The 24676-nt window shown below is 40.3% G+C and overlaps 1 protein-coding gene across 1 annotated transcript in view; it reads left to right on the forward strand.

The window, feature by feature from the left end:
• The window catches only part of MSH2 (mutS homolog 2), an 80052-nt gene that overhangs the window by 17247 nt on the left and 38129 nt on the right, over positions 1 to 24676 (forward strand). Inside the window, exons 5-7 of the mRNA XM_081833516.1 lie at positions 5716 to 5865; positions 7319 to 7452; positions 19471 to 19670. Coding sequence (XP_081689642.1) covers positions 5716 to 5865; positions 7319 to 7452; positions 19471 to 19670 — 484 coding nt within the window. The remainder of the gene's footprint in view (positions 1 to 5715; positions 5866 to 7318; positions 7453 to 19470; positions 19671 to 24676) is intronic.

Consider the following 24676-nt stretch of genomic DNA (forward strand, 5'->3'; position numbering starts at 1 on the left):
GGGCGGCAAACCTTATATCAGACAAATTAGATTATAAACCAAAGACTGTAATAAAAGATGAAGAAGGACACTATGTCATACTTAAAGGGTCTATTCAACAAGAAGATCTAACAATTGTAATTATTTATGCCCCTAACAAGGGAGCAGCCAATTATATAAGCCAGTTAATAACAAAATCGAAGAAACACATCAACAGTAATACAATAACAGTAGGGGACTTTAATACTCCCCTCACGGAAATGGACAGATCATCTAAGCAAAAGATCAACAAATAAGGGCCTTAAATGACACACTGGATTACATGGACTACATAGATATATTCAGAACATTCCAAAAGCGCCTGGGTAGCTCAGTCGTTAAGTGTCTTCCTTCAACTCAGGTCATGGTCCCAGCGTCCTGGAATCGAGCCCTGCATCGGGCTCCCTGCTTGGCAGGAAGCCTGCTTCTCCCTCTCCTGCTCCCCCTGCTTGTGTTCCCTCTCTTGCTGTGTCTCTCTCTGTCAAATAAATAAATAAAATCTTAAAAAAATAAAAAAAATTAAAAAAAACATTCCATACCAAAGCTACAGAATATACATTCTTCTCTAGTGCACTTGGAACATTCTCCAGAATAGATTACATCCTGGGTCACAAATCAGGTCTCAACTGGTACCAAAAGATTGGGATCATTCCCTGCATATTTTCAGACCACAGTGCTTTGAAACTCGAACTCAGTCACAAGAGGAAAGGTGGAAAGAACTCAAATACATGAAGGCTAAAGAGCATCCTACTAAAGAGTGAATGGGTCAACCAGGAAATTGAAGAAGAATTAAAAAAAAAATCATGGAAACAAATGAAAATGAAAACACAGTTGGGGGCGCCTGGGTTGCTTAGTCGTTAAGCGTCTGCCTTCAGCTCAGGTCATGTCCCAGGGTCCTGGGATCGAGGCCCGCATTGGGCTCCCAGCTCCGAGGGAAGCCTGCTTCTCCCTCTCCCACTCCCCCACTTGTGTTCCCTCTCTAACTGTGTCTCTCTCTGTCAAATAAATAAAATCTTTAAAAAAAAAAAAATGAAAACACAACTGTTCAAAATCTTTGGGATGCAACAACGGTGGTACTAAGATGGAAGTATATAGCAATACAAGCCTTTCTCAAGAAACAAGAAAGGTAAGGTCTCAAATACACAACCTAACCCTACACCAAAAGGATCTGGAGAACGAATGGCAAAGCCTAAACCCAGCAGGGGAAGAGAAATAATATCAGAGCAGAAATCAATGAAAGAGAAACCAAAAGAACAATAGAACACATCAACGAAACTAGGAGCTGGCTCTTTGAAAGAATTGATAAGATTGATAAACCCCTGGCCAGACTTAATCAAAAAGAAAAGAGAAAGGACCCAAATAAATAAAATCTTCAATGAAAAAGGAGAGATCACAACCAATACTGAAGAAGTACAATTATAAGAACATGAGCAACTATATGCCAACAAATTAGACAATGTAGAAGAAATGGATGTATTCCTAGAGACGTATAACCTACCAAAACTGAACCGGGAAGAAATAGAAAACCTGAACAGACCCATAACCAGCAAGGAAATTGAAGCAGTAATCAAAAATCTCCCAACAAAGAAGAGCCCAGGGCCAGATGGCTTCCCAGGGGAATTCTACCAAACATTTAAAGAAGAGAATTAAGACCTATTCTTCTGAAACTGTTCCAAAAAATAGAAATTCAAGGTAAGCTTCCAAACTCATTTTATGAGACCAGCATTGCCTTGATCCCAAAACCAGACAAAGACCCCACCAAAAAGGAGAATTACAGACCAATATCCTTGATGAACATGCATGCAAAAATTCTCACCAAGATACTAGCCAATAGGATCCAACAGTCCATTAAAAGGATTATTCACTATGACCAAGTGGGATTTATTCCTGGGCTGCAGGGTTGGTTCAACATCCGCAAATTAATCATTGTGATACACTACATTAATAAAAGAAAGGACAAGGGGTGCCTGGGTGGCTCAGTTGGTTAAGCAGCTGCCTTCGGCTCAGGTCACAATCCCAGGGTCCTGGGATCGAGCCCCGCATCAGGCTCCCTGCTCAGCTGGGAGCCTGCTTCTCCCTCTCCCTCTGCCTGCCGCTCTGCCTACTTGTGCTTTCTCTCTCTGTCAAATGAATAAATAAAATTTTTTAAAAAAAATAATAAAAGGACAAGAACCATATGATCCTCTCAATAGATGCAGAAAAAGCATTTGACAAAGAACATTCTTTCTTGATTAAAACTCTTCACAGTGTAGGGATAGAGGCTCAATATCAAAAAGCGACCTATGAAAAGCCCACAGTGAATATCATCCTCAATGGGGAAAAACTGAGAACTTTCCCCCTGAGGTCAGGAGCATGCCAGGGATGTCCACTGTTACCACTACTGTTCAACATAGTACTAGAAGTCCTAGCCTCAGCAGTCAGACAACAACAAGAAATAAAAGGCATCCAAATCGTCAAAGAAGTCAAACTCTCACTCTTTGCTGGTGGTATGATACTTTATGTGGAATACCCAAAAGACTCCACCCCAAAACTGCTAGAACTCATACAGGAATTCAGTTAAGTGGCAGGATATAAAACATATGCACAGAAATCAGTTGCCTTTCTTTACACTAACAATGAGACAGAAGAAAGAGAAATTAAGGAGTAGATCCCATTTACAATTGCACCAAAAACATAAGATACCTAGGAATAAATCTAACCAAAGAGGCAAAGGATCTGTACTCAGAAAACTATAGAATACTCATGAAAGAAATTGAAGAAGACACAAAGAAATGGAAAAACATTCCATGTTCATGGATTGGCAGAAGAAATATTGTTAAAATGTCTATGCTGCTTAGAGCAATCTACATATTTAATGCAATCCCTATCAAAATACCATCAACTTTTTTCACAGAGCTGGAACAAATAATCCTAAAATTTGTATGGAACCAGAAGAGCCCCCCGAATAGCCAGAGGAATGTTGAAAATGAAAACCAAATCTGGTGGCATCACAATTCTGGACTTTAAGCTCTGTTACAATGCTGTAATCATTAAGACAGTATGGTCCTGGCACAAACACAGACACATAGATCAATGGAACAGAATAGAGAACCCAGAAATGGACTCTCAACTCTATTGTCAACTGTCTTCGACAAAGCAGGAAAGAATATCCAATGGAAAAAAGACGGTCTCTTCAGCAAATGGTGTTGGGAAAATTAGACAGCCACATGCCAAAGAATGAAACTGGACCATTTCCTTACACCATGCACGAAAATAGACTCAAAGTGGATGAAAGACCTAAATGTGAGATAGGAATCCATCAAAATCCTTGAGTAGAATACAGGCAGCAACCTCTGTGACTTCGGCCACAACAACTTCTTAGAAGCATCCCCAAAGGCAAGGGAAGCAAGGGCAAATATGAACTATTGAGACTTTAGCAAGATAAAAAGCTTTTGCACAGCAAAGGAAACAGTCAACAAAACCAAAGACAAGGACAGAATGGGAAGAGATATCTGCAAATGACATATCAGATAAAGGGCTAGTATCCAAAATCTATAAAGAACTTCTCAAACTCAACACCCCAAGAACAAATAGTCCAATCAAGAAATGGGCAGAAAACATGACAGACATTTCTGCAAAGAAGACATCCAAATGGCCAACAGACACATGAAAAAGCGCTCAACATCACTCAGCATCAGGGAAATACAAATCAAAAACCACAATGAGATAACACCTCACACCAGTCAGAATGACAATCAGGAAGTGACAGATGTTGGCGAGGATGCAGAGAAAGGGGAACCCTCGTATGCTGTTGGTGGGAATGCAAGCTGGTGCAGCCACTCTGGAAAACAGTATGGAGGTTCCTTAAAAAGTTGAAAATAGAGCTACCCTACGACCTAGCAATTTCACTATTGGGTATTTACCCCCAAGATACAAATGTAGTGATCCGAAGGGGCACCTGCACCCCAATGTTTATAGCAGCAGTGTCCACAATATCCAAACTATGGAAAGAGCTGAGATGTCCATCGACAGATGAATGGATGTAGAAGATGTGGTGTACACACACACACACAGAGAATATTATGCAACCTTAAAAAAATGAAATCTTGCCATTTGCAATGACGTGGATGGAACTAGAGGGTATTATGCTAAGCGAAATAAGTCAATCAGAGAAAGTCAATTATATGATCTCACTGATATGTGGAATTTGAGAAATAAGGCAGAGGATCATAGGGGAAGAGAGGAAAAAATGAAACAACTCTTAATCTCAGGAAACAAACTGAGGGTTGCTGGAGTGGAGGTTGGTGGGAGAGATGGAGTGGCTGGGTGATGGACATTGGGGAGGATGTGTGTTGTGGTGAGCGCTGTGTTATTGTGTAAGACTGATGAATCACAGACCTGTTCCCCTGAAACAAAGAATACATATGTTAATAATAAAAAAAAGCCTTCCCTCTTGAAAATATCAAGAAGCTTTTAGGGTTACTGAAAAGTGTTTTTATCTGTGTGGTAACATTGTAGGAGGTTCTGACAGTCTTACACATTTGCTAGAGTTTGGCAAGGACACATAGATGACTGTTTTCAATTAGGGAAAATAGGTTACAATTTACAATCTAGTACCAAGTATATCTTATTTATTTATTTGACAGAGAGTGAGCACAAGCAGGGGGAGAGGTAGAGGGAGAGAGACAGGGAGAAGCAGACTCTCTGCTGAGCAGGGAGCCTGATGTGGGGCTGGATCCCAGGCCCCTGGGATCATGACCTGAGCTGAAGGCATTTGCTTAACTGACTGAGCCACCCAGGCGCTCTCAAGTATGTTTTAGTATGTAGGAATCGTCTTTGGGCTCTCAGTTTGATGTCCTGAAACTTATGTTGTAGTAATAACATAGACAGTTTATTTAAAGTTATTTATGTTCAAAAGATTTTATTTATTTTAGAGAGCGGGTGCTTGAGTGGGGGGAGGGGCAGAGGGCGAGGCAGAATCTCAAGCAGACTCCACACTAAGCGCAGACCCCCATGTGGGGCCCTATCTCACGACCCTGAGCCAAAATTAAGAGTCAGACACTTAACTGACTGAGCCACCCAGGCGCGCTGAAACTTCTTATTAAATACACATGTAGATAAGTGCATATATCACAGGTGTATAACTGAATTTTCATAAATTGCAAATAGCCAAATAGCCAGCATCCATGAAATGATGGTACCAGCACTTCAAAGACCTTTTTTATGCTTCCTTCCAATCATTACCCACCAAACGTAACCCTGGTTCTTAACTCTGACAGCACAGATTAGTTTGGCCTGTTTTTATAGTTTATATTAATGAATCCTATTTTGCAGCCTTTTGTGCCTGGTTTCTTTTGTTTAGTATTATGTTTGTGAGATTTATCCATATTGTCGTGTGTCACTGCATTGTTGGTGCTTCTATCTTTTTGTGCAGTATACCATAGGGGCGAACATACCAAACTTGGTAGGCATTTGAGTCATTTCCACTTTTGGCTATTATAAATAGTGTTACTATTACAGTAAATTTTGACTTTTTAAAAATCATTTTCTAATCTTAAGAGATTTATTTAAACTTTTCTGATTTTCTTGATTTGGATTGGGAAGGAATACCAAGGAAAATGATCACGTTTAGAATTTATTTCCATTTTGCCATTTTTTTTTTTTTTAATCTCTAGGATTTTAGTCACAGAATCTTTTCTTTTAAATTCTTCATCTTAGGTTGCAGCTTCAGCATTGTCTGCAGTAATCAAGTTTTTAGAACTCTTATCAGATGATTCAAACTTTGGACAGTTTGAACTGACTACTTTTGACTTCAGCCAGTACATGAAGTTGGATATTGCAGCAGTCAGAGCCCTTAACCTTTTCCAGGTAAAAAAAAAAAAATACATGGATTAAAAATACTGAATGTTTCCTTTATTATATACTGAAGAATACTATTAAGGAGCTTAAATATTTTGAAATATTATTCTATTCTATATGAATTATTATACTTAGATAAGCAGTTTTTAAAAATTTTTCTAGTTGCAAGCTATATAAATGGTATTTGTCTTAGCTTTATAAATAGTTTTATTATATTAATGGCAGTTTTTAAAAAATTACATTAAGTTTTATGTCTAAAACTGTAGTAATTATAAAGTGATTTTGGTTTGAGGAAAAATACACTGCAGAAAATACAGATTAAAAGGTTGGAAGTTTGATTTTTAGGAAGAGTTTGTGTTTTGTTTTTTTTTTTTAAGAAAAAATATTTCTTTATACACATTTTGCTTTAATAGCCACCAAAAAGACTGTTTCATTTCCTCTAATGGACCCTGTCTACCAGTTATGTTGGCCATCAACATATAGCCATGGCAACACATACGAATATGTATCATGCATTTAAACACGCATACATACATTCTAAAGCACCATAAGACACAGGCTAGGCTTTCACACAACTGGGGGCCTCTCACATGCTGTTTTCAAATGATCGTGGGTTTGCTTTACTCAAGACTTTCAGTGGGCTTAGTCTGGCCATTAGTACCAGTTCTCCAGAGATGACTTAGGATGACAAAATGGGACAGTATTTTTTTTTTTAAAGATTTTTATTTATTTATGTGAGAGAGAGAGAGAACGAGAGCTTGAGCATGAGCAGGAGAGGGGCAGAGGGAGAGAGAGACAGAATTTCCAGCAGACTCCCCACTGAGGAGGGAGGCCGATGCAGGACTCAGTCCCAGGACCCTGAGCTCATGACCTGAGCTGAAGACAGATGTTTCACCTACTGAGCTACCCAGGCGCCCCCAAATGGGACAGTATTTAAAGTGAGATCACCACACTGAAGGTCTTAAAAGAATGGAAATGGGGGACGCCTGGGTGGCTCAGTTGGTTAAGCGACTGCCTTCAGCTCAGGTCATGATCCTGGAGTCCCGGGATCGAGTCCCGCATCGGGCTCCCTGCTCGACAGGGAGTCTGCTTCTCCCTCTGACCTTCCTCCCTCTCATGCTCTCTGTCTCTCATTCTCTCTCTCTCAAATAAATAAATAAAATCTTAAAAAAAAAAAAAAGAATGGAAATGGGAGGTGCTAGATAAACATGAGATGGCATCTGGGAAGCCACCACTTTGACTGTGCGTTCAAAATACTCAGGTACTGCAGTATAGACTGCCATCCAGCCTGACAGTGACCCAGCTGAGGAAGAGGAATTTCTGTGCAGATTTCGCGTTTAGTATTTAAAGAATATTAAGTGTTCTTGTTTCCAAAATTCTTTAATTATTTTTCATGGCACAGTAAGGTTTTCACTAATGAGCATGCCATTCTTCCCTTTTTTTTTTTTTTTTTGTTTGCTAGGGGTCTGTTGAAGATACTACTGGCTCTCAGTCTCTGGCTGCATTGCTGAATAAATGCAAAACCCCTCAAGGACAAAGACTGGTTAACCAGTGGATTAAGCAGCCTCTCATGGATAAGAACAGAATAGAAGAGAGGTATATTTCTCATGTCCACTTCTGTAAGCTTTGAGTAACTTCTCCTTACTCCAGGATTATGCCACTGTAGTATGCAAATTTGCTCCCATATTTTAGCATCTGACTACACAGAGAGCTACCTACACAGTAATAGAGTAGTAATGATTTAGATTGATAGAATAACTTAGTTTATTAATTACTGTTTTTTTTCACTATAAGAAAATAAGGTTTTATTATGAAAATGGTTGGATAGTGTTTCAGAGCATGAACTTGGGAGCCTGGGTATCTTGGTTCAAATTATGGCTCTACCACTTATTAGCTGTGTCATCTTGGGCGAGTTACTTAACCTCAGTGTTGTAGTTTCTTCCTTTTAAAATGACAGTAATAACCTACTTCATAGGATTGTTATGAAGATTAGATGATTTAATATATATAATATAAAGTACTTTGAAGAAGGTCTAGTACATAGGAAACACTCAATTATTTTAGAAAGGATTTAAGGCAGTCTAAACATATATTTCAGAAAATCTCTAAAATTGAGGAAATGAAAGAAAAAGTTTTATAATCCTGCTACCCGAATATGATTAGCACTTGGGTATATTTTATTTTTATCTTTTTTATTTTATTTTATTTTTTTTTAAAAGATTTTATTTATTTATTTGACAGAGAGAGACACAGCGACAGAGGGAACACAAGCAGGGGGAGTGGGAGAGGGAGAAGCAGGCTTCCCGCAGAGCAGGGAGCCAGATGCGGGGCTCGATCCCAGGACCCTGGGATCCTGACTTGAGCCGAAGACAGATGCTTAACGACTGAGCCACCCAGGCACCTCTATCCTTTGTTTTAGATATGAGTTTTAAGACTTTTCAATGAAGTATAATACCCATAAGAGCACAAATTCTAAGTGTGCAGCTTGGTGGATTTTCACAAAGTGAACAACACATCGGTGTAACAACAATCAGATCAAGAAACAACGTGACTAGCATCCCTAGTAACTTCCCTGGATTCTCCTGCTAGTTACTACCCCTCCTCATTTCAGAAGTGATTATTGTCTTTCTAACATTATAGATTAATTAGTTTTACCCATTTATAAACTTTATTTATTTTTAAGATTTTAAGACAGTGAGTACGTGGGGCACCCGGGTGGCTCAGTTGGTTAAGTGATTGCCTTTGTTTGGCTCAGGTCATGATCCCGGAGTCCTGGGATTGAGTCCCACATCGAGCTCCCAGCTCATCCGGGAGCCTGCTTCTCCCTCTGACCCTCTCCCCTCTCATGCTGTTTCTCTCTCTCTCTCTCTCTCTCTCTCTCAGATAAATAAATAAAACCTTAAAAAAAAAAAAAAAGATTTTTAAGACAGTGAGTGCATGTGGGCGTGGGGGGCAGAGGGAGAAGGGAGAGAGCATCCTAAGCAGGCTGCACTAAGCATGGAGCCAGATACTGGGCTCGATCTCAAGACCCTGAGATCATGACCTGAGCTTGAAACCAAGAGTCGGATGTTTAGCCAACTCAGCCACCCAGGTGCTCCATGAACTTTATATAAATGGAGTCATTTTGTATGGTGCACTTTTACATTAGTCCTTTTTTAAAAATCTTAGTTGTAGGGGTGCCTGGGTGGCTCAGTCAGTTACGGGTCTGGCTCTTGGTTTGGGCTCAGGTCATGATCTCATGGGTCATGGGATTGAGCCCTGCTTCGGGTTCTGGCGTTGGGTTCCCGGCTCAGTGGGGAATTGAGGATTCTCTCCCTCTGCCCCTCCCCCAACTTGTGCGTACGTGTTCACTCTCTAAAATGAATACATAAATCTTTAAAAAAAAAAAAATACATTGTAAATCATAATACAGTTTTGTGCCCCAGTTTTTCCCCACTTATGCTTATATTATCATAAGCGTTTTTTTGCCATTGCTGTTTTATCTTTATATTCAACGTTTTTAATTTTTAATAAGTACATAATATTAACTAGATGACCTTTATTTTACCTTTCTCAATAATTAGGCTATTTCTAAAGGTCCTGTTTTGTACCTAGTGTTTTCCATTTGGCAAATTAAGTTATATTGCCAGAATTGGTAAAAAGATTTGTTATTTTTATGGCTATGATGTCCAATCATTCAAGAATTTGTTGAATACCTACTGAATACTGATGATACACAAAAACATAATGATCTCTTCAATATTTGGGACGTTGCCAGGCAAACATAAAGTAGTTGGTCGGTATTGTAAGACACCCTGCACATAATTACTAAGCTCAGTGTTAATCCTGTGCATTCTAAAGAGCCTTACAATAAAAATAACTCAGAAGGTTAGTGATTTGTGGATGTGCTGATATTCTGTTGAAAATGCAGAAGTTGAGATGCTAAGGGGACTTTTCTGAAGTCAGGTTTGTTGGGCAGGAAGAGTGGGATTTAGTAACTTAAGAAATAGGAAGGATTAGGTATTTGCAAATAATCACAAGTTTATAATTTTTAATTATCTGTGAATAATAACATTTATATGTGTCAAAATTCAAACAGAACAGAGGAATACACAGTGATTATTCTCCTATTCTTGTCCCCTAATTCCTGGGACCTCTTCCTCAGGGCCTCTCTGTTGTACAGCTCCAGGGACACATTTCTTTTTTTCTTAAATGTTTTATTTATTAGAGAGCGAGCTCAAGCGGGGGGAGGGGCAAAAGGAGAGGGACAAGCAGACTCCCTGCTGAGTATATTTCTTATTGTACTCTTTGTGAATTGCCACCATTGCCCTGGGAGCAACCAGTCTTTTTTTTTTTTTTTTTTTCCTAAAGAAAAATTAGGTAATTTAACCCTCAAGCTCTAGGTCACTGGTTATGTTTTTAACTTTGGTCTTGTGGAAACAGAGCAGGTGTCAGTGGTCCCCTTCTGGCTTAACTAGAGCACGTATGTATTTAGACTCTTCTGAAACCTGGGATGTCACTTTTATATTACCACAGTAACAAATTACTTAGAAGATAAGAGAGCAAAAGTAGATTTTTTTTAGAGGTAAATAAAGGGGTTTTTTTCCCACAGAGCATAGCAATAATTTCCAAAATCTGGTAGTCTAACAAGACTTGTTAATTAGAAATAACACTTGTGAGGAGAGCTTTATGAATCAGAATATAATCTGGTTTTCTGTACCTGTAAGATGAGAAGACCTGTTTTCTCCTCTTTATCTTGGTGAGAATTTTTTTGATTGCCAGCAAATAGGAAGGCCCTTGGTTTTCAAGACCAAATGGTGAAAGAAAGTTATACTCCTCAATACAGGTTCTTGTTTGGACAGTCTCCTTGTTTTATTTCCTTTTCTCAGTTCTGCCTGCTGAGATACCTTGGGTTTACACCTTCCAGGGGCCTCAGGGCAAATCTCTTGTCTCCCTCTTTGAGCATTTAGGATTGATCTTTATTCACGGTAACACTGAAATCATGTTTTCAGTTTCCTACTGTCATTATTATTTTGGGGTGATTTCCAGAAGAGTAAGTAGTGGGAATCTGTAAGTGAAGAGTTAATTTTATTTTTTAAGTAAACTCTGATGCCAACATGGGGCTTGAACTCATGACCTTGAGATCAAGAGTCACATGCTCTACTGACTGAGCCAGCCAGGTACCCAAGAGTTAATTTTAAATTATGTTGCTGTGGGTTAATTCTGTTAAGAAGAGCAAAGATTTGGGGCGCCTGGGTGGCTCAGTCCGCTAAGCGTCTGCCTTCGGCTCAGGTCGTGATCCCGGGGTCCTGGGATCGAGCCCCACATCGGGCTCCTGGCTCATCGAGGAGCCTGCTTCTCCCTCTACCTCTCTCCCTGCTCATGCTCTCTCTCTGTCTCTGTATCTCTGTGTCTCAAATGAATAAATAAAATCTTTAAAAAAAAAAAAGAACAAAGATTTCTCTTTCTTCTGTTTTCATTAGAGCAGAGGTAGGGACAGATGTGACTAGATCTTTGAGTTTGGTGCATACATCTTATGAAGGACAATAGCCTGGTTGATAACTTCAGGAATAATGATGGAAATGGGATTACCTTTAGATTATTGTCAAGCTATTAGAAGGAGGAGGGTGATAAGACTGGTATCTACTTTGTGCCTGCCTGGCAGTTTGCTAAGCATCTCAAATTCATCAGCTATAATGTGGTGGAGACTGGATTTAAAGCCAGGCTGGCCTGACTACAGAGCCCATGTGCTTAATTGCTGCACTGTATTTATTACTTCTATCAGTGCTATTTAACTTGATCCAAATTGGACTTTAATACCAGAAATGGAATATATTATTTTGACTTTTATTTAAGTTATATCCATGGAATGGCTGTATCTATTGTCACGCTGTTTCCATTCACTAAAACCTATTTGCACTGAGACTACAAATACTTTTTATTTTTAGCTAATGGCTTAAATACTTCCGTCTTCAATGAGAATGGTAAGTTATTACTGTTATTACCTTTTAGGAGTGAGTATCTACGTAATTTCTTCTTTGTACTTCATCTAACAATCAAATTAGAAATTATAATAATAACTGTCCACCTTTTGCTTCATTGCTTGCAAGAGAGCAAGATGGGTAACTTTCTGGAGTCATCTAAAAAAAAAATTGGCCAGGGGCACCTGGCTGGCTCAGTCAGTAGAGTGTACAACTCTTGATCTCCAGGTCATGAGTTCAAGCCCCATGTTGGGAGTAGAGTTTACTTTAAAAAAAAAAAAAAGAAAGAAAGAAAAAAGTATTTATTTTATTTTATTTATTTATTTTTTTTAAAGATTTTATTTATTTATTTGACAGAGAGAGAGAGAGACAGCGAGAGAGGGAACACAAGCAGGGGGAGTGGGAGAGGGAGAAGCAGGCTTCCCGCGGAGCGGGGAGCCTGATGCGGGGCTCGATGCGGGGCTCGATCCCAGGACCTGGAATCATGACCTGAGCCGAAGGCAGACGCTTAACGACTGAGCCACCCAGGCGCCCCGAAAGAAAAAAGTATTTAAAAAAGAAATTCAGCCAGGATTCTCGTCCTTGCCTCATCAGCATAAACTGGCATGGTCTGATCCAGAAATAGGGCCTCAAAGGAAAAGAAATACGGCCTCAATATGTGCCACTAGTGTTTGTCAGTGCCTGAAGAATATGGGCTCCATTAAGTTGGATTAAGTGAACTGCCTTGAATGGGTCATCCCAAGAGAGACCTACCTTACTACAGATGTCCAAGATACCTACCCTAATGCTAGCTCTTTGTATATAAAATAAAAATACTTGAATTAAAAAAAACAACTTTGTTCATATTACTATTTTTTTAAAAGATTTTATTTATTTGACAGAGAGAGACACAGTGAGAGAGGGAAGACAAGCAGGGGGAGTGGGAGAGGGAGAAGCAGGCTTCCCAATGAGCAGGGAGCCTGATACAGGGCTCGATCCCAGAACCCTGGGATCATGACCTGAGCCAAAGGCAGACACTTAACGACTGAGCCACCCAGGCGCCCCCATATTACTATTTTTAAACTTACTTTCTGATCTGTCCCAAGAGTCCTCATTTTTGCACATATATTAGGACTTTTGCTTTTAATCTTCTAGGTTTTTGTTTTAGATTCATATGAGGCCTTGATAATTTTAAAGTTAGAATTCTCTAAAGAACATTGAATATATGGTAGCATATGAAATAATTCACTCTTATGAAATTACTGTGTATGTTGAATTTGGTATTCTTAGTGCCTTCTAGTTTAAAATTGAATTACTTTTTATATAAAAAAATTTTTTTAAGATTTTCTTTCCTTCTTTTAGAGAAATAGAGTGCGCGTGGTGGGGAGAGGGGCAGAGGGAGGAGAGAGAGAGAATCTCTAGCAGACTCCACGCTGAGCACAGAGCCAGTGTGGGGCTCGATCCCATGACCCATGAGATCATGACCTGAGCTGAAACCAAGAGTTGGATGTTTAACCAACTGAGACATCCAGGCGCCCCTGTTTTATATAAAATTTAATACAATTAATGTAGCAATCTTTTTTTTTTTTTTTAAGAATTTATTTGAGAGAGAGCACGAGCAGAGGCAGGGGCGAGGGAGAGAGAATCTCAAGCACAGTCTGTGCTGAGCATGGAGCCCAACTTGGGGCTTAATCTCATGACCCTGAGATCATGACCTGAGCTGAAAGCAAGAGTTGGACACTTAACCGACTGAGCCACTGAGGCTCCCTTTATGTAGCAGTCTTTTTTTTTTTTTAAGATTTTATTTATTTGACAGAGAGAGACAGGGAGAGAAGGAACACAAGCAGGGGGAGTGGGAGAGGGAGAAGCAGGCTTCCTGCCGGGCAGGGAACCCAGTGCTGGGCTCATTCCCAGGACTCAGGGATCAGGGCCTGAGATGAAGGCAGATGCCTAATGACTGAGCCACCCAGGTGCCCCATGTAGCAGTTTTAATAGAAACGTAAGTCTCTGAATAAAAGTATGGCTCTTGTAAATTTAGATAAATAGATAAATAGTGGGGGAGCTTCTGTGATAGTATATCCTGCTTTTTGAGGCACTGGTGTACTCCGACGGTCCCTAGACGTACGTCTCTCCAGGTTATATTATCCTTCTGTGCAAAGATGTCTTTAGTTAATAGTCCAGGCCTGGAGTGTGTCTCCTCTTAACTTTTATTACATGACAAATTACAGTGACCAATCCAAAATTTTTCACTTTACTTGAAAGTCTTCAGCTGCCTCCTGCCTCTAAGCAGATCATCTCCTTCTTAATCCTTATAGTCTCAAAAGGTATCTGTATTTTCAGTCTTACTCCCTGGCTCTTACTCCCTGGCTTTTTCCTCTCCAAAGCTAACCTTTTCATTTTTACCTTTGGACATAGTTTTTTCCTGTTCTTTCTCTGCTTCAGTTTTCCATTGTATCCTCTTACTTTTCTCCCTTCAAGTCTCTGCTTGGCCTCCCATCCCATGTAGTCTCCCCCAAGTCCTATTTCTATAAATACCAACTGTTCAAAATACAGGCAAATGAAATGCCCCAAAGTGAAGTTTTCTTGTCCATATCACATTTCATTACATTTTTTATCTCACTTGTTACTCAGCACTAACTGTAAGATGGAGCATGTCCTTCTCCACTAGATTGAATATTCCTTAAAAGCATGTTCCTCTCTTTATATCTTGTCATACTTTTCCTTTTTTAATCTTCTCAGGCCTAGCAGAATACACATCAGATGAGTGGTTCTGACCATTTAATCATGCGAGAACAGGTAAAGAAAAGACTCAGAAATTTATGATTGCAGTTTTTTAGGGACCAGATTTGTTCTCAGCCATATAAATATGCTCTCGTGAAATGCCAGTCAGCTGTTCTTACAATTAGAGATCTGAAATGCTAGTTTTTTAAAAAAAAATTTAAGAGTTATTTGAGAGAGCGGGAGAACGCGAGTCAGGGGTGGGGCAGAGGGAGAGAATCCTGTTTCATGCAGACTCCATGCTGAGCACAGAGCCCTACAGGAACCCGTGAGATCATGACCTGAGCTGAAACCAAGAGTCAGATGCTTAACTGACTGAGCCACCCAGGCATCCCCAGAAATGCTAGTTTTAAAAAAGGACAGAATGTGGCTTTTTTAGGATACCAAACATTTCATGATTAATTTATGATTTATTCTGTTCCAATTTTAGAGATGAACTGACCCTAAAAAATTCTCTTTTATTCTAGTCAGTTTGCAAATTGCTGTGTCAAATTGTGTACAGCTGAGTAATTTTATTGTGTAGGATTGACAGGTATACTGTGTTATGCCGACAGTAACTTTGGAGCTTCTCAAATTGTGATTTAAGAGTGGCATTGTCATAGAAACAGCAGAGCAATCCTTTTAAAAAACTTGTTAGCCGGTACATAAACTGATACTGTAATTATTTCTGAAATGGCATACTGAACAGACTGTGAAACTAGCAATTTATTGAGCTTTTAATGATACCTGGAGCAAAGATTGAGGCGGCTGTGTAAAGTGCCTTGTACTATATGTTTTAGAAGCTGTTTTATTCCCTTGCTGTCTTACTTCTTAGAGTCCTACTGGAACTTTATGCTCTTGAATGGTGTTGATTATTTTTTAAGGACACAAAGTTTGCTTTAAGTATTTCTTTGGGGGAGGGGACATCACACTTCTACTCAACTAAGAGAAACATTTCTACATTCCAGAGGTCTTTTTTTTTTTTTTTTTAATGTCTATCATGCCATGAATTCATGGGGAATGGGTTTCCAGCAGCTCAGGCTCTTTTCTGTTAGTTCTTAAAAAGTGTGCTTCTCCGCATGGAGCAGCCTGGTGCTTCACTTGGACCCAGGTACCTTTCTCCTGGCTTCCGTTTTCTCTGATCATTTTCCTTCACAGGTTCGAGAAGCTGAATGCTTAATAGGCTCAGTATATACACTAATTCTCTTGGCAAGAATCTTGCCCTTAGTTATCAGCATGCTGGATAACACTGTGTAGACTCTTCGAGTTTTGCCATGGTAACGTTCGTGGGGTGTTACTTTTTGATTAGTGCCATTCCCCTGTTGTCTATACAGTGTCATCATCATCTTGCTTGTAGATGTGCATGTCTACAAGTATGTGCATGGCTAAAGGATGTGCATGGCCAAAAGATGTGCATGGCCAAAGGACCAACTCTGTTTTCTGGAAGACCTAGAGAACATAGTGGGTGCCCCTCTACATTTGTCTTGGTCATTTGGGCGGGTTACAGGGCCGAAAGGTGGTGTTGATGACTTAGGACCTATTCCCTGATCAATTTGAGAGGAAACGGTGATAAAATAGTTGGAATAGGGAAGAAACATTTTTTTTTTAAAGATGATCTTTTGTTTTTTAAGAAGATTTAAAAGAAGATTTTTTTTTTTTTTTAAAGATTTATTTATTAGAGCATGCACAAACAGGGAGGGGGCAGAGGGAGAGAGCGAATCTCCAGGAGACTCTGCTGAGCATGGAACCCCACGCAGGGCTCAATCCCACCACCCTGAGATCGTGACCTGAACCGAAACCAAGAGTCGGACACAACCAACTAAGCCACCCAGGCACCCCTGGAATATTCTTTTTTTTTTTTTTAAGATTTTATTAATTGACAGCACAAGCAGGGGGAGCGGCAGGCAGAGGGAGAGGGAGAAGCAGGCTTCCTCCGAGTGGGGAGCCCGATGTGGAGCTCTATCCCAGGACCCTGAGATCATGACCTGAGCCAAAGGAGACATTTAACTGACTGAACCACCCAGGCGCCCCACCCCTGGAAGATTCTTGATCAGAAATATCTTCTCTGTAGATTCGTCAATTACCTAAGCGTGGCCTAAGGATACGGGAGTCTTAGGAAAAGAAGAGAAAAAGAAAGATCAGGGGTCGGTCAGCCAAGCATCAGGTTTCTTTCATCCTTTCCTCACCCCTTTATGTCACTTTCCCCACTTTATTATGGGAACTCAGGGATTTCTTGTGATTGTTAGGTTTCAGACTTTATCAAACTGTTGGTCCATGAGAAGCGCATAGAAATTTCACCCCCAGGAATATTGTACTATCCGCCTCCAAGTGACTTCCATGCTGGTGATCTTGAACCGAACTTAGATAGGTGTCCAGTTAGAGCCAGAGGCTTAGGTAGGAAGGCCCAAATTTGCTTTATTGGATTATGGGACTTGACTGCATATGTCTACTCAAGTTCTGTTTCATCTTTTAAATATAGAGTACAAGCCATAGAAGTCTTTTCTGTAGCAGTAAGTGCCTGAAGTGTTCTAGAAGTTTGTTTATAGCCACAGGGACTGGTACACAGTATAATACCAGCTTGGTAGCAGGACCCCCCCCCCACTAATTTGGCATTTGCCATAGTGCGTATCTGCTGTCAGCTGCCTAGATATTACTTTGACATTTCTATAGGATTTTAGTTATTTTTCCCTTTTCATCTTTTAAAAAGTGATTCAAGTTTCTTTGAGCTGATGGTTCTCAACCTGAGGCAAGGGGACGTATAGCAGTGCCTGGAGACATTTTGGGTTGTCACCAGAGTGTCAAGTGTAGAACTCAGAGAAGTTGTTAAAGAGCTCAGAAGAGCCTCTCATGACAAGGAATTGTCTAGCCTAAATGTCAGTATTGTCAAGGTTCAGAAATCTTGCTTAGGGGGCAGCATAATTTTCCCCTCATATAATATGCTGGATGAACATTTTGATGATGGAGAAATTATAAATGCTGTTGGAGAGATCAGTGAATAGTTAAGAAACTTAGAAAGCTGATTTGTTTCCTTTCTCTGTCCTTGTGTAATTCAAGGGTTAATTTACTGCTCTTCTAATTTACAAATACAAGGAAATGGTTGCTCATTCATAGCCTTCTGAACCTAGGACCATTTGCTATGCCCGTGGTGATTTTCCTTGCCCCCCCCCCCACTTTTTTTTAAAGTAGGCTCCTCACCCAATGTGTGGCTCGAACTCACGACCCCAAGATTAATAAGAGTTGCATGCTCTACTAACTGAGGCAGCCAGCCAGGCGCCCCCACCCTACCTTTAATTACTAAAATTTACCTTTCATCTATATATATGTTACTGCAGTAGGATCTATAATACAGCTTTTCACATTGCAAGTTGTGACCCAGTAGTGAGTTACGAAATTAGTGTAGTGGGTGAAAACTAGCATTTTTGGATGAGTTAAATATGAAAGAAAAATAACAGTACATTACATATAGTAAGAGTAGTAAGTATTGTTTGTGTAGCCTATTTTAATTATATATTGTAGGGAAGGAAAATTTCTTTTTTTCTACTACCCTTGTAGGTTCCCTGGCTGAGGCCCTATAAATTAGACTGACAAAAGACAGATTAACAAGAGAAAAACAAGTTTATGCTTTTACACTGGAGCACTTAGATGAGTAACTCCAGGGTTGATGAGAACTTGGGCATATATAGCATCTTAGCAAAGGAACAATAAATTTTCGGAGAAGAGACAAGGGAGAAGGATTTTGAGTTCCTAGGGCTGCAAATTATGGGAAGCTAATGATAGATAAAGGCTAAAATTTGTTATGTAGATTCCTCTGGTACCATTTCCAGGCTGATAAGGGTCTAGTGTTTTGGTTAACTTTTGTCCTTTCTGGTAAAGAGAGAAGGGAGAGGACATCTGTAAATTTATGTCCTGCTTTTGGGCAAATAGGGAGAAGGCAGAGGGCTTTTCTTTTTGCTTCTTAATTGTTGTCAGCTCAAAATAGTCCTTAAGGACTCTAAAGTGGCACGTTTTGAGGTGGCATATGATGCCTCCTACAATATCTGTGCATGCATGTGCTGGGTCAGGATGTAAAAACATTTCTTTTTTTCCCCTCCCCTCCCCCCAAAACATTTCTTGTGGTGAGTTACAAGGAAGGAAATGGAAAGCTATGGATTCCAGTAAATTGCAAAAGCAATATGAGCTGCATGTTTTATAGTTCTTCGTACAGGCCAAGATTTTATATATTGATTTAGGGGAAGCAATAAATTTATTTCAGTTTTTTTTTTTTTTTTAAGATTTTATTTATTTATTCATAAGAGACAGAGAGAGAGAGAGGCAGAGGGAGAAGCAGGCTCCCCGCTGAGCGGACAGCCCGATGTGGGACTCGATCCCACGACCCTGGGATCATGACCTGAGCCGAAGGCAGACGCTTAACCGTCTGAGCCACCCAGGCACCCTTCAGTATTTTAATTAGAAATTTTTGGCTTTGTACTGTCATAAGGTAATTTTAGAATGCATTCTGAAAATTTATAAGAACTTTTGATAGAATAAGTATTGGATTTGGCAACATTCTTGAATTGTAATGGTTTTATTGAAGATCATTGTTTACATGTGCACTAATGTGTCAGTAACAGCAGTGTCCCAATAATGAAATTCTTCTATTTAAGAAAAGGCAATTTGATGAAAGGCAAATGAAATTGGGTATATATTAGTATCTTCTGATACTACTTAACGTTAGTTTGGTTATTAACTAATCAGAAAGTGCTTACATCACAGTATCATGGAGCTTTCCATCCTCTCTAAGAGGCTGACATTTAAGGATAGAGTCAAGCTTCCTGCATAGAATTTTTGAGTTCATTTAGTTGATTCTTATGTACCTAGTAGACAGATTTTAATTTTATACCAAAATATTTAAAATTAATACCAGTGCAATTTATTTCAGACTGAATTTAGTGGAAGCTTTTGTAGAAGATGCAGAATTGAGGCAGAGTTTACAAGAAGATTTACTTCGTCGATTCCCAGATCTTAACCGACTTGCCAAGAAATTTCAGAGACAAGCAGCAAACTTACAAGATTGTTACCGACTCTATCAGGGTATAAATCAACTTCCTAATGTTATTCGGGCTCTGGAAAAATATGAAGGTAACAATGATTTTGTTTTTGTTTTCATTTACTCTTCAATATACTTAGCACATGTGCTGTCCTTATAAAGTTGGGTTTGGTAACTCTTAAGTTTTTCTAATAACAGGTTAGTATTGACCTATAGCTACGTTGCAGAAGTCAGGAATCATGAGACAACTTAGAATTTTTGCTTTTTATTTTTTTATTATTTTATTTTATTTATTTTTAAGATTTATTTATTTATTTATTTATTTATTTGACAGAGCGAGCACACGCGCTCATGAGCAGGGGGAGAAGCAGGCTACCTGCTGAGCAGGGAGCCCAACGTGGGGCTTGATCCCACGACCCTGGGATTATGACCTGAGCTGAAGGCAGACACTTAACAACCAACTGAGCCACCCAGGTGCCCCAAATTTTTGCTTTTTAGAAGTGAAATTTAGGGTAACTGGATTTATTGCACTAGCAGTGGCAGTTGACCAGAGTTCAATTGTTAAAGACTCACAGGACCCAAAATGACATTGCTTTCAAATCTATAGTTTATTAAAGGAAAAGGGTACAGTCTAGGAGTAGCACCAGGGGAAGGATAATGCGTCACAGCCAGTCTCACGGCAGGGGCCCAGTGAGGTCAGGTGCAGGCTCCTATTGTCTTTCCTTTTTTTTTTTTTTTAAGATTTTATTTATTTGAGAGAGAGCGAGCAAAAGAGCACAAGCTGGGTGGGGGGCAGAGGGAGAGGGAGAAGCAGACTCCCTGCCAAGCAGGAAGCCCCATGCGGGACCCGATCCCAGGACCCTGAGATCATGACCTGAGCTGAAGGCAGACGTTTAACCCCACTGAGCCATCCAGGTGCCCCTTGTCCTTCTTTTTGAAAGGTCCTTGGTGAGGTGCACTTTCTCTCACATCGGGGACCACCAGTGTATGCAGAACACCTTGGAACTAGGGAGCTTAAAATGGAGTCTTGCTGGACTTTCTTAAGTGGGGAGGAGAGGGAGAAGCAGGCTCCCTGTGGGGCTTGATCCCAGGACTCAGATCACGACCCAAGCCAAAGGCAGCTGCTTAACCAGGCTAGCCACCCAGGCGCCCCAAGACAAAAGGTCTTGATGATCTGTAACAGTTGACATCAGAATGAAGTTACCAGAATAAAGTGTGCAAAGTCACATATTAATCAATACAGTATTGGTGGATAAAATCAGCTTGCCCTTACAAGTGTAGTTTTTAACTTTTAAGTGAACGTAAGTACTAAATTATTTGTTGTAGAAACTTATAAAGTTATATACGTAATACGTAAAGCATTTTAAGTCTCAGAGTTAAAAATCACCGTCCCTTAGAACTGTTAAACCTTTCAGTATTATGAGAAAGCTTTTTCTGCAGACAGACTTAAACTCAACTCTATACTGACAAGATAAAAAATAAGCATAGATTTTTTTTTAAGATTTTATTTATTTATTTGACAGAGAGAGACAACAGAGCGAGAGAGGGAACACAAGCTGGGGGAGTGGGAGAGGGAGAAGCAGACTTACCGCCGAGCAGGGAGCTCGATGTGGGGCTCGATCCCAGGACCCTGGGACCATGACCTGAGCTGAAGGCAGACACTTAACCGACTGAGCCACCCAGGAGCCCCAAAATAAGCATAGCTTTAATTTTAATTTTATGGTAACCTTTTCCCTTAATTATGTCACCACGTGTGGAAGATATCTTAAGCACATATCTTAAAGTACCACTGTATAAAGAGTATTCCCCTTCTAGCCAAGGCTCCTCTTTAGACTGATGACACTTTTTTTTTTAAAGAAAGTCTTTTTTTTTTTTAAGATTTTATTTATTTATTTGACAGAGCAAGAGAGCACAAGCTGGGGGAACAGTAGGAGGGTGAGGGAGAAGCAGGCTCCCCGCCAAGCAGGGAGCCCGATGCGGGGCTCAATCCCAGGACCCTGGGATCATGACCTGAGCCGAAGGCAGACGCTTAACCATCTGAGCCACCCAGGCGCCCCTAGACTGATGACAGTTAAAAGCCCTTGCGTTTTGTTCCACCAAAGTGGAATTAAAGAGAATGGGTCTTAAATCTTCCCCGTGCCCACATTTCTCTAGTGTAGCTTACGCTGCCATTTACCGTCCCTGTGCTTCAATTTCCTCATCCAGTAAAGGAAGATCTTTTACTGCTGTGCTTTTCTGATTCCATATCCTATGGCTCCATTTCAACAGGATTAATTGGGAGCACAAGGGGATTAACCAGTAGCAGGGCTATAATATCAGATTATCACGGAGATAGGATTCTAAATAATTAATTCACTCTTAGCCACTTATATCAGCTGTTTTGAACCTTTTCTCTCCTAGATCTCTTCTTTCCCATAGGAAGAAAAAAGCATCCTTGTTCCTGTGTCCTTTAGTACCTACATCTCTTTTTCACTTTCTGTTCCCAGCCAAGGTTTTAGAAAGCCTACATTTCCACCTTCCATTTGCTCAATTGCCTTCCACCCCTGACCACAGTACTGAAATGGCATTTGCTAAGTTACTTGTTCTTGCTAAATCCAGCAAACATGGTCTAGTCATTATCTTACCAGCTTTCACTGCTGAGTTTGACGGTGTTTTTCCTTCCAGTTTTATTGAGCTATAACTAACATTTAACATAGTATAGGTTTAGGTGTGCACCATGATTTGAAATATGTATGTATTGTGAAATAATTACAATGAGCTCAGTTAACATCTGTCACCTCACAGAGCTTTTATTCTTGTGTTGAGAACTTTAAAGATCTAATCTCTTAGCAGCTTTCAAATACACAATACAGTATTTTTGACTCTAAGTCACCATGCTATACATTACATCCTCAGAACTTAAATCTTACAACTGGAAGTTTATACCTTTTGACCACCTTCCTCCATTTCCCCTCACCCCGCTGCTGGCAAACACCATTCTTTTCTATTTCTGCGAGATTAATTTTATTAGATTACACATTTAAGCGAGATCTTAAGTGCCTTTCTCTGCCTGACTTAATTCACTTAGCATAATACCCTCAGGGTCCACCATGTTGTCACAAATGGCAGGATTTCCTTCCCTTTTATGGCTGAGTAATATTCCATTGTATATACACACCACATTTTCTTTATCCATTTATCGATGAACGCTTAGGTTGTTTCCATATCTTGGCAGTTGTAAGTATACTGCAGTGAACAAGGGAGTGCGGATATCTCTTTGAGATCGTGATTTTCTTTCTTTTAGGTATATACCCAGAAGTAGAATTGCTGGATCCTTTTATAGTTTGCTTTCCCTTTAAGAGTCCTCCACCCCGGTTCTGTTTGGCCCTTTTTTCATTCAGAACCAGTAACTTAAAGCTAGAATTTTTTTTTAAGATTTTATTTATTGGGGCACCTGGGTGGCTTAGTTGGTTAAGCGACTGCTTCGGCTCAGGTCATGATCCCAGGGTCTTGGGATCAAGCCCTGCATCAGGTTTCCTGCTCAGCAGGGAGCCTGCTTCTCCCTCTCTGTCTGCCGCTCCCCCTCTTGTGCTCTCCTGCTGTCTTTCTGTCAAATAAATAAAAAGATATTTATTTAGAGAGTGAAAGCAAGAGAGATCACAGAGAGAGAGAGGGAGAAGCAGACTTGCCACTGAGCAGAGAGCCCGATGTGGGGCTCGATCCCAGGAGATCATGACCTGAGCCAAAGGCAGACACTTAACTGACTGAGCCACCCAGGCGCCCCAAAGCTGGGATTTTTGAATGAGTTCTTAGAAGGGTCTTGACATTTTTACAAGAGTCTGTTTATGTGTATTTTTTCTGGGAAAAGGTCTGTAACTTTCATCAGATATTCAAAAGCATATGTAAAACCCCCCTCCCCCAAAGAGAAGAGGTAAAAAAATACTGTTGTACACATTCTTTGGGGAGTCTTTCTCATTCCCTGGAATAAGCACAGAAGTTAGGAATTGGGCTTAAGAGTAGCTTGGCTCTCTTCCTCCTGCATATGTGTGTCTCAGTGTACTCAAGAGTTTTGCAACAGGTCATTAATTTCTCCTATCTTATGGTGTTTTGGGGGGTTATGCTTAAGTTATATACACCTGTGAGAGAACATAACATTATCTAAATCAAAAGCTTCACATTATCAGTTTGGCAACTGATGTTTGCCCTACGGTGTTTGAAGTCACACAGCCTAGAGAATGTTAGAGGAGGAAGACTGTTCCAGGTGTTGTGGTGCTAAGAGCTATGTTCTTTTCTTTCTGTAAGAAACTTTGGTAGAGGTGCATGGGTGGCTCAGTCGGTTAAGCGTCTGCCTTTGGCTCAAGTCGTGATCCCAGGGTCCTGGAATCAAGCCCTACATCTGGCTCCCTGCTCAGCGGGGAGCCTGCTTCTCCCTCTCCTTCTGTGCCTCCCCTGCTTGTGCAGTCTCTCTCGCTCACCCTTTCTCTCTCGCTCACCCTTTCTCTCTCTCTCAAATAAATAAATTAAAATCTTAAAAAAAAAAAAAAAAGAAACACTGAAGAGTCCAGGTATGTCCTAGTCATTAGGAACCTAACTGTTCTGAATTTTGTCTTAAAAAACAACAGAATGGAGGCTCCTGGCTGGCTCAGTCAGTGGAGCATGCGACTCTTGATCTCGGGGTTGTGAGTTTGAGCCCCATGTTGGGTGCAGAGATTGCTTACAAACAAAATCATTAAAAGAAAACAAAAAAAACATGGCATTTTGCTGAGTTCAGCGTAGCTCTTTAGCCTACTGATTTCATGGAGAAAGCCAAAACTGAGGCTAACTTACGAGGAAAATAAACCAAATGCACTGTCCTTAAAGATTTTTTTACTTCTTTATTTATTTGAGAGAGGGTGAGAGAGAGAGAGAGAGGAAAGCATGAGCAGGGGGAAGGGGCAGAGGGAGAAGAAGAAGCAGACTCCCCACTGAGCAAGGAGCCCGATGTGGGGCTCAGTCCCAGGACCCTGAGATCATGACCTGAGCTGAAGGCAGATGCTTAACCGACTGAGCCACCCAGGTGCCCATGAATTGTCCTTAAAAGGAGAATCATGATATAAAAAAATTATTTCTAGGGATGTCT

Source organism: Leptonychotes weddellii, chromosome 10 (assembly GCF_054177405.1).
Source record: "Leptonychotes weddellii isolate Sample4059 chromosome 10, ASM5417740v2, whole genome shotgun sequence".
NCBI classification, from domain to species: Eukaryota; Metazoa; Chordata; class Mammalia; order Carnivora; family Phocidae; genus Leptonychotes; species Leptonychotes weddellii.